This window comes from Schistocerca serialis, chromosome 5 (assembly GCF_023864345.2).
Source record: "Schistocerca serialis cubense isolate TAMUIC-IGC-003099 chromosome 5, iqSchSeri2.2, whole genome shotgun sequence".
Lineage (NCBI taxonomy): Eukaryota > Metazoa > Arthropoda > Insecta > Orthoptera > Acrididae > Schistocerca > Schistocerca serialis.
Window position 1 is genome coordinate 618,142,991 of NC_064642.1, and position 10,803 is coordinate 618,153,793.

The 10,803-nt window shown below is 40.0% G+C and overlaps 1 protein-coding gene across 1 annotated transcript; it reads right to left on the reverse strand.

Moving 5' to 3' along the window:
- Positions 1-7,677: 7,677 nt before the first annotated feature.
- LOC126482140 (piggyBac transposable element-derived protein 4-like) lies at positions 7,678-9,330 on the reverse strand. Its single transcript, XM_050106117.1, has one exon. The coding sequence runs from the start codon at positions 9,328-9,330 to the stop codon at positions 7,678-7,680; it is 1,653 nt and encodes a 550-aa protein (XP_049962074.1).
- Positions 9,331-10,803: the final 1,473 nt, after the last annotated feature.

A 10,803-nucleotide genomic window follows, 5' to 3' on the forward strand; every position in this document is an offset into this window, starting at 1 on the left:
GAATGCACATGCCTTATAGTTTCTTTGGCGCTTCAGTTTAGATAGTTTAATTTTCAGGAGAAATAAATGCCAAGGTTAAACGCAATTCCCGACTTGAAGTATGAATGATGTAACAAACTAAACATACAGATGCCTGATACACAGTTCAGAAATATGCAATTTTCAGAGTAGCTTTACAGACACTGTACGTTCACTTCAACTCAGGATTACAAAAGGAAGTAAAGCAACATCACAACCACTTTATATTAACCTTAATAATAGTTTTAAAAGCAGAGATCAATAGCAGAGAGGTACAATAATAACATCCCGATCAATACATAATATATAGTTTCTAAGTTATTACATTTCAAGCACTTTACATTATACTATTACGGCAACGATTGCAATTTTTAGCTTTCATCATGGGCATTTAACCTAATCTCTGTAACGTAATGATCTAGTTACGTATCGAATGCGAGCGTACAGAGGCGAAGTCCAAACGAATCAGCAATTTTTTGGCAACCTACGTATTCCCGTCTTAATTTTTAACCTGTACAACTACATTCTTTACAAATTAAAAATATATAACGAAATATAAAGGTTTATATGACTGCCTTACGGCATTCATCGTGTGCTGTAAACATATATAACACAGAATTATTTGAATGAGTTAGAAATAACATTAAGTAAAATAATTTTAAGAAAGGAGCGGTGTACATTAAGATATTAAATTTTCAGGGAGTGAAGATTCTTGTTATAACTGTTGGTGTATGTGGGAAAGAGCACTTTGTGTGTGTGTGTGTGTGTGTGTGTGTGTGTGTGTGTGTGTGTGTGTGTGTGTGTGGGTGTGGGTGTCTATGTAAGGTAGTGAAAGGTAACTACGCCTTGTAGCTCATACACGATAGATTGAAAGTAAATTATTTGTAACCGGGTAATGCAGAAAAATGCCAAATTATGATATATTCTGGTCCTTTAGGCGCTGTACTGTGTGTGCCGGAGAGTACTTCATACCAATACTCGTGATTGCCAACGGTTTTACATTCACATTCTCACAGTGTCCAGGCATCTAAATGTTCCGTAATCTCTCTCATCTCATCTCATTGTCATGATACGTGAAACATGCAGTTGCCAAATAGTCTCCCTGCAACAAAGTTTCTCTAAATGTACATATCAGGGATCTCCTTCAGTTAAAAGTAAAATCGTATGGTCTATCAAATAAATTTTGTGACTCGAACGAGGATTTCTTGGTACGGAGGATGCTGCTTTGTACCGTGAATATAAAGACACAGACAAAAGATAAGTTTATTTAGGCTCTTATCGCTCATATGGAATAATAAAGTCCTGCCATACAATATTAACAGCAATATTTTTGGAGATGATGCACATATTTATGTAAAAAAGCTCAAAAATAATCTGATGAAATCTTGAATAAAATCTTCCCGGTTTAAAAGCCGCTTCAATGGCTATCTCCGCCATCGTCGTCAGGAGTAGAAAACCACTGCCTAATTAGATATCTTCAAGTTTTCAAACTGGTGTACGTAAGGCAACTTGCTTTAAATCATCACAAAGTAAAATTGTCCACTTCGCAAATTGTAATAACATGGTATCTTATGGTTGCAATATCAATGAACTAGTCAAATACTGTAACTACCTGACATGATACGTTGTGATGTGATTGCGTAGGCTCTACCTAGGTAATGCAGGTGGTAGAGTTTAAGCTTTTGATGGGATTCATTACACAAAGTACAAATTATGTCACGGATTGCACGCCCCTTCCCGCCAGAAGTTCGTGTCCTCCCTCGGGCATGGATGTGTGTGTGTGTGTTGTTCTTTGCATACGATAGTTTAAGTAGTGTGTAAGTCTAGGGACCGATGACCCCAGCAGTTTTGCCCCTTCGGAATTCACACACATTTGAAGATTTGAACAAATTATGTCCGTCTTCCTACAATTACGTAACGATTGTCCAACGACTACACTTTCTTATGGACACCCAACATCGTTTCTCATAGTGCTGCTGACTCTGCGTGACAAACCGTTTGTGTACACTGACAAAAGTTCTGACACAACTGTACCTCCTTTCGCCACAATTCATTGTTTTCAACCTCCTCCTACAGATAACTCATTTTTTTCTTATTTAATTATTTTAGCTGCTAGACGTACGTGTACGCATTGGTCTGATGTTACCCAACACAAAGTTCTCTCTGGAGCCAGTATCTTAATCTCAGAGCAAGACTTACATTTAAAGTCCCTGATTATTACTTGGGAGTATTCCGATATCTTTCCCCTTCATGTTTTCTGTAGTTCCAAGGAAGGTATTACCTGGTATCTAACCACATATACAGTCAATGTTTCCGTTATAGTCATTGGTTTTGTATACTATCCTATCCTTCCTGATTCGTGGAAGACTCCCTCATTTCATATCTTAATTCATATGCTGAATTATCAGCGTCCTACTGCACTACAATACCTCAAACGCTTCGATTTCCTTATTTCCCGGTTTTCCCGCAATTTGCGGTTGACTTCTATAAAATGGTCTTTCCCTGACGAACACTCTTAGAAAATACGAGCCTCTGATTAAGCTATGTATTTGATTATACTAGGCTTAGTGAGGCTAGGAATTCACTCTTTGGCTTTGCTGGTCTGTTTCTTTTATTCCCATCGTCGCTCTTGCTTTATCTACCTCGCATGGTAGCATAATTCCTTCACTTCAACAGTAGGTACCTGTAATTTTATTGATAATCTAATTTCTGCTAGTGCTGATTACTTTGTCCATTCTTCGGTTTATTCTGCATCCGTATGCTGCGCTCATTAGCATGTTCATTCCACTCAGTAATAGGTCCAGCAATTCATTCTCACTTTAACTCGGGATAGTAATGTCGCCAGCGGAGCTCATGACTGAAAATTTTTCGTCCTGAAATTCATTCCTTTCCCGAACGTTCCTTTTATTTCATTCATTGCATTTTCGGCATAAAGACTGAATAATGCGTGGAACGACAGCATCCTTTCATTCCCCCTTTCAATCGGAACAGTTTTCTCTATGTTCTCCTTTCTCTTTATATACTCTTGGTTCATGAACATTCTTATATTAGCTGCCCTTTCCGTGCAGTTTATACCTACGATTATGAAACCTTCGAACAACTAGTACAGCTCTCCGTTGTTGAACGCTTCCTGTGGGCATTATATCCTATCATAATTAGTCTCGTTTTGTCGTGCGTGATGCCTCGCTACACTGTCAGACATGTCTAAAAGAACAGACGCCATTTTGATCCAGCAGCCACGACGAATTGAGACACTAAGGAATTACAGATATTGGGGGCGAGTGGCCATTGATTTAAATCAATGGGAAAAGTTGAAAATTTGTGCCGACCAGGATTCGAACCTGGGTCTCTTTCTTACCAGGCAGATGCGGTGACCACTGCGTCATCCAGACACAGTTGTCTTCACAGCTGCATGAGCTACCCTAGTACGCGATCCATCAGACCCAAATTTGCAACTTATCCACATACTGTGAATGCCTGGCAAGCATGAGTTCTGGGTTTGAATCCCAGTCCAGCACTAGCCTTCAACCTCCCCCATTGATTTAAATCAATGCTCACGGGCAGTTAAGTCATTGATTCCTTTCTGTCTTGGTCCTTTAGGACATATCTCAAAGAACAGGCACCTCTTATGTACAGCTAACCTAATGATGACCAATTGATGACTTCAGTGAAATGACTCGAGTAATGACAACAACGAGCAGGGGACACTACTTTCGTAGAGTGTGGATAATTTGGAAATTTGTATTTGACGGCAGCCATGCAAGATTGGTCCGTGCAATTGCGATTGCTGCTGTGTGCGGAGAGTGCAGTGGTCAGCTAATCTGCCTTCCCCATTGATTTAAATCAATGCCCACTCGCAGGAAATGTCCATAATTCCTCTTCTATCCCAAGCTCATACTCATCCAACAGTTACCCGTTTCTTTTTCATGTTTCCTGAGCGTTATTCGTGTCAGCAACTTGGATTCCTGAACTTTCGAGACAGTTAGCTCTAGTTCCCGTATTATAGATTATTACCCACTTGGGGATTGTACGTACAATATTCTTCCGAAAGTACTACGGGTCTGAACATTCAAGTCGTCAGTCCTGCCCCACATTAATGAAGGCATTGCGTACGGATGTATCTTCGTACTATGTAGACAATGTGGTGCAGTGCCCAATGCCTGAAGGAAGACTGCGAAGAAGGAATCTACTTTGTATTATCTATTTGTAAGATATCCTGTCTGACTAAGCAAAGCTGTGGCTCAGACGATACCCTCCACAAACGTCATAATATCCAAGCTTACAATACTCTATATAATCCTACAGTTGACAGGCGATAGTTAAAGCGGTCTGCGATTCTGTGTATACGTTCATTTACTTTTTTATACACGGGAGTGAACTGTGCTCTTTTCCAACCACGAGCGACTATTCGATGGGGAAGAAATTCTCGATGAATTTGAGTGGCTAATATTCCGCAGCGTATCCATTGTGGTATCTAATATTAATTGCGTGACGGTCAGACACGCCTTATTCGCTTTGAGCGTGCTTCATTGTTCTTCCACAGCAGGCCTGCTATTTGAATATCTCCCACTAGCGAGTGTGTGCTGCAATCAATCACTGTTTGCCTCTGTCCTCAAGCAGAACAATATTTCTGATCTAGATTGCTGGTTTCGGTTTGAATACCACAATGATCAACGAAGTATTAGATGGAATGTTTGTAGACGTTTATTGATTTTAAATATGAACAGAACGGTTTGATATTGCCTCATAGATCGTAAAGAAAAAACTTTTTAAGTTATTGTTGACTTTACGCAAGGTCCTTCTTGAAATGTACAAGTTGTCACTAGCGTTTCTATATCTGGTGAAGACATTTTTAATTCATATATTTGCAAACCATGTCGATGTTTCATTATATGCTTCAAAAGTGAGTTGTGGGTTTATGTGTATATGACAATATGTCTTTTATTTACTGAAATACGTTTAGCTACTAGAATTTCTAGAATGTCACCTTTCGGAAGGCCGGCCGGGGTGGCCGAGCGGTTCTGGGCGCTACAGTCTGGAACCGCGCGACCGCTGCGGTCGCAGGTTCGAATCCTTCCCCGGGCATGGATGTTTGTGATGTCCTTAGGTTAGTTAGGTTTAAGTAGTTCTAAGTTCGAGGGGACTTATGACCTCAGCAGTTGAGTCCCATAGTGCTCAGAGCCATTTGAATCATTTGAACCTTTCGGAAGATGGCTGAGTGGATCATGGCCGAAGGTTACAAAAAAAGTAGTATGTCTATAATAGTAGTAAAAAAATTAAATAGGAGGTATTTATCTGAAATAAACATAGAGGAGTCAGTCTGGAGGATCGTAATGGAGTATAACTTCCAAAACATCATTATGTAATAAATTGCAGATGAGCTGATTGGTGTATGTACATGGACAGTAGCAATAAATACGAAAGCGTTGAAAATAGCATGGTGAACATCTATTTAAAATAAGATATTAATCCTGCTCAGACTGGAAGTTTACGTTTCATGTAATTCGTCGCCTGAGGTCTAAGTATCACTTTCATGTCATCTGGTTATTGATATTTACTTATCACTGAAGGTTGTTAATTTCACATTATATTAAAATGTGTAAAATCTATATTCTTTGCGATTACAATAAGTTTTTTTGTTGTTGAAACGAATTAATAGATTGCCTTCAGTGTCCATCGTGGAAGCAAGTGCTGAGCTGAGATAAATTTGTAGGTCTTTTATAATTTGTAGGTCTTTTATCGTCGGGTATTGATTCTCAAACGAGCCAAATATTACACGAGTACCATATCCTACTCATTTCAGTGTAATTTGAAAGTTGAATGGGATAAACTGCGTATTGCAAATAAAAGTTCTCTAAGCCTCTTCGCAAGGTTTTTCATACTATTGTTGCTTCTGTCGATCTACATATCTACAGTTTATCAGACAATGTAATGTTTTGAAAGTCCTACTCCATTACGGTCCTCTACATTGACTCCTTTCATGGCGTTTAGTTCAGATAAATATCTCCTATTTATTATCCGGTCGATACACTATATTATATAAGCTGATGCCACTATGTTGTTTTTCAGACAATAGACACCATATCATTGCCATATTTTTCTTACTGTAACCTACGACTAGACCAAAGAGCATTTGTATCCTTCTACTTATTTACACTTTGTGTTTATTTCAACGGATCTCTTTGACGATCACGTAATATCTGTACCTTCGTAAATGGTAACGTGTCGGTTATTAAATGTGAAGTTGTCACCAAGTGCACTTTATTGTATTTGTGCTAATGTTCACCACTTTTATATGGAACATGATCAGATAGAATCTTATGCCGGCCGTAGTGGCCGAGCGGTTCTAGGCGCTACAGTCTGGAACCGCGCGATCGATATGGTAGCAGGTTCAAATCCTGCCTCGGGTATGGATGTGTGTGATGTCCTTAGGTTAGTTAGGTTTAAGTAGTTCTACGTTCTAGGGGACTGATGACCTCAGAAGTTAAGTCCCATTGTGCTCAGAGCCATTTGAGCCATTTTTTGAGTCTTATGACAGTCATGAAATGTGCTGCATTTGATTCTGTTGGATTTGACGAATATGTATTTTTCGCTCTTGGATGTATACTGCCTAAGTACTACTGTTATTAAAAACCTTTTCAATTCCGTCCATGCTCTTTGTTGCCTTTACATATTCGTGTCTCTGTTGTACTTTAAAATTTTCTCCTGTGTGGATGATTATCATAACTGAAATCTGCAGAGAATAAATTACGGTTGTACAGCTGCTGGCGCAAATATAGTTTTTTCGAAATATTTAATAGCTGTAGACAGTCACCTAGGAGACGTTTCACAAACATGTATAGTTGAATTTTTCGACATGAACTGTAATTGCCCGCATCTCGTGGTCGTGCGGTAGCGTTCTCGCTTCCCACGTCCGGGTTCCCGGGTTCGATTCCCGGCGGGGTCGGGGATTTTCTCTGCCTCGTGATGGCTGGGTGTTGTGTGCTGTCCTTAAGTTAGTTAGGTTTAAGTAGTTGTACGTTCTAGGGGACTGATGACCGTCGATGTTAAGTCCCATAGTGCTCAGAGCCATTTTTTTGAACTGTAATTATAGTGTTTTTATGAAAATCTAGCTGGCGCGGTGGTCTCGAGGTTCTAGGTGCTCAGTCCGGAACCGCGCGACTGCTACGGTCGCAGGTTCGAATCCTGCCTCGGGCATGGATGTGTGTGGTGTCCTTAGATTAGTTAGGTTTAAGTAGTTCTGAGTTCTAGGGAACTGATGACCTTAGCTGTTACGTCCCATAGTGCTCAGAGCCATTTGAACCACTTATTAAAATCTCTTTAAATATTAACACTCTCTGTACCAGGCCTATTTTATGCACCCGTCCCTAGAAACCGGGCAATTTTACCAATATTAAAAAAATTACTGCATCAAATCTACTGTTTGGATTGTGGCAAATTTGGTACCATCTTGAAGCTGCACATTTCTACTTTAATTCTGAGTGAAAGAAACTACTTTACAATGCACAGCTTTAAGGTACAGTTATAGAAATCACTTAGATGTTTTAAGAATTTAGAAAAAGTCATACGAATAAGGGAATACAATTGTGATTTATTTTTAACCAAAATTGTGGCACTACATTACATGTTTCTGATAGTATACAGTATTACATATAAATTTCACACAGAATCATATTGTTTTTTAGTGTGGAAAATTTTAAAGCAAGGTTCCAGGCAGAGTGCAACGCCACACTGTTCACATTCGTATCGTGTCTCTTTGCGAGAAGCCTTGCCACTCTGTTTCTTGCTCCTGGAACTGCACACGTGACACACACGAGCAGCATACTTCTTAGTAGTTGCAGGTATGTGCTGCAAAAAATGTCTCTTTGTTAGCCGACCTACAGTTCCTTCATTTCTTGGAATGAATTCAAGTGTGTCGTCTTCAACAAGCTGAACTGCAAGCACTGTTATAAAGTCTGTTATTGTAATTTTCTTCCTGTGCACTGCATTGTACAGCCAAAATGCATTTGATACTCCCATAAGCAGCAAATGGAAATATAATTTTCGCCACCATTTCACAGTTCTGTGCTGGAACGGATTGTACTGCAGGCGTTGGTCTCCAATATCCACTCCAATTTTATTGAGGTTGTAATCAAGTACCTGAAGTGGTTTCAATACTACAGACCCATTTCTCTTAGTATGCGTACCAAATGTTGCTTGATGCCTTGTAGACAATGTATACACATCTCTCTTATCTTTCCACTTCATTGCCAATACATTATCTTTACGCCGAAAAGACATTTCGCCCTTTTTCAGCTTAGCAGATACTAAATCTTTAGGCAATCCTTTCCTGGATTTGTTCACAGTACCAACAGCTCCAGTGCCTTTCTCTGCCAGTTGCTGAAATAGCTCTGGACTGGAATAAAATCGATCTAAATACACAGTGTGGCCTTTGTTCAGCAAGCTGCTGTCAGACAACAATCGCAAAATAACCGCAGACGAAGAATTGTCAACAATATGCTTACCAGCATAAACTTCAAAATTTACAACATAGCCACTACTGGCTTCAGCAACAGCATATACTTTCAGTCCATACTTATGAGGCTTATTTTGCATGTAAACACGGAAACTCACACGACCTCGAAATGGGCAAATTCCTTCATCAATTGTCACTTTTTCTGAGGGACGATATGCCTGGATACATCGCTCCTTCAAATTATTATAATATGGCAAAACTTTGTAAAGTGGATGAAATCCATCTTCGCCTGGTTTTTTCTGATTTGAATTGTCAACAAGATGCAAGCATGACAGTATCTGAGTGAAACGCAAACGGCTCATGACATGGGGACAAAAGTTACAACTAAGAACAGGATTAGTGCTCCAATGGTCCGCAATTTTGGGCTTTTTCGAAACACACATGTGGAAAATAATACCCAAGAAACGCCTCATCTCACTTATAGTCACTGGCTTCCACGAACTCAAAACTGAATGGGGCTTCAGATTATTTCCTCTTCTTTTCTTCTGTATTGTCTGTGATGCATACAAATTTGTCTGTCTCTTGAGTTCATTTACGTCACTGTCAGTAAGGAACACTTTACTGCAATCCAGTACAGAACTCGACTCATCAATATCCACTAGTATCTGCCTGGGTGTCGTGTTGACAGGCAGAGGTCGGTAGGTGTCAACTGCAGTCCACTCACTGTCTTTCGGATACGGCACAGCTGCTGGATTTGAAGCAACACCTTCAACATCATTCTCGTCTTCATCTGAAGACAAACTGTCATCAATCTCGTCTTCTAAAAAGAATATCACATTATGTGTAACTACATACATCGTTTACACATGTTCAACAGATATGTGCGTACTGCACAATTACGTGGAAAATTCGGAAATACGTACCTTCAAACACACCATTGCATTCAGAATCGTCTGAATCACTCTCTACATTATCCAGAGTGTCGCTATGATTGATCAAATCCGCAATTTCTGCGTCTGATAAACCGCGCCGAAACATGATGACAAACAACTGAATGATATACAGACTGAGAACGCAAAGATAAGTTTTAACATGAATTACAGCGCTGCCGTGACATCTATGGACGCATTTTGTTAATAAACATCTGAAAAACGTATAGCGCTGGCCAAACCCGTAGAAATAACGTTGCAGTGTTTTGAATGAAATTAAATGTAGCGGCCCGTAAATTTTACGGGCTTGGTGATTTTCGCGCGATCCCAGGCCCGTAAATTTTACGGGCTTGGCGCTTAGAGTGTTAATGTGGTCTACTTTTCATTTGGGCACACCTTATATTTTCTTGCCATGTTTACTGTCTCTATCCCCCCTCCCCCTTTGCAGGTATTTGAGTTAGTTTAACGGTCGAATGAGGTGTGAATCACAGTCGTACATCAGAAACTACTCTTTTCGTCGCGTACCGTACTAGAATGTTGTTTTGCTTGAAATATCACTTTGTTAGACTAAACTTTCCATCAGCGGGACTGCGTGCTAATGCTGTAGAATGCCCACTGGGCAGTACAAACTCGGAGCCTCGACGCGATGTGTAGTAATTGCTTTTGGGCGTGAGGAGTACCATGTGGTGTATTTCACGAGGGCGGAGACTGATCTCAACATTCAGATTGTCTTCACACAAACTCATCCAGATTCCGGATTGTTGTATTCAACTGAGAGCCTAGAAGATAAATACGGCTACAGGCGTTCGATACAGCTGTATTCCTGCGAACGACAAGTAAAAACGCAGAGCCACTAAAAAGCCGTTCTAAGGCTGTAGTTCAGTCATCGCGTCGTATCATTACATCAGGGCTGATGAGGTTGTCTCCGCTTACCACCTGCATAAGTCAGTTTGAGTTCCATGACGCACGTCAAACACAGGTGAACGAGAACGTAGAAGCAATATAGTCGAAAATTCGCTCTAAAACATTCTCTTATTGACGGAGTTAAAACTGTGTAAGCATCTTTGTGAGCGACCTAATCCCTCTTGTTGTCAATACTGCTACACGAGATTTTGATGGGAACAGGAGAATGGATGTGCTGAAAGTTCCGTAAACAGTTTTTCGCTACAGCCATTTCTTCCTTTTGGGTGCTCTATTTAATTCCCTGAAATTCTCACTTAATCCTTTGGATATCACGCACTGGACTTTCACGATACTGGCAGTGGGCCAGTAAAATCAAGGCTCTCTACTGTCATGTAACTTAATAAAGGCCTTAAAAGTTATAAAAGTACTCCAGAATTCATGATATTAGTGTCTGGAATGTGACTTCTTTAATAAATACGAAGAACTTTACAATAATTC

Excerpts from the sequence above, each read along its gene's own strand:
- LOC126482140 (XM_050106117.1), bottom strand. The coding sequence starts at position 9,330 with ATGTATGTAGTTACACATAATGTGATATTCTTTTTAGAAGACGAGATT.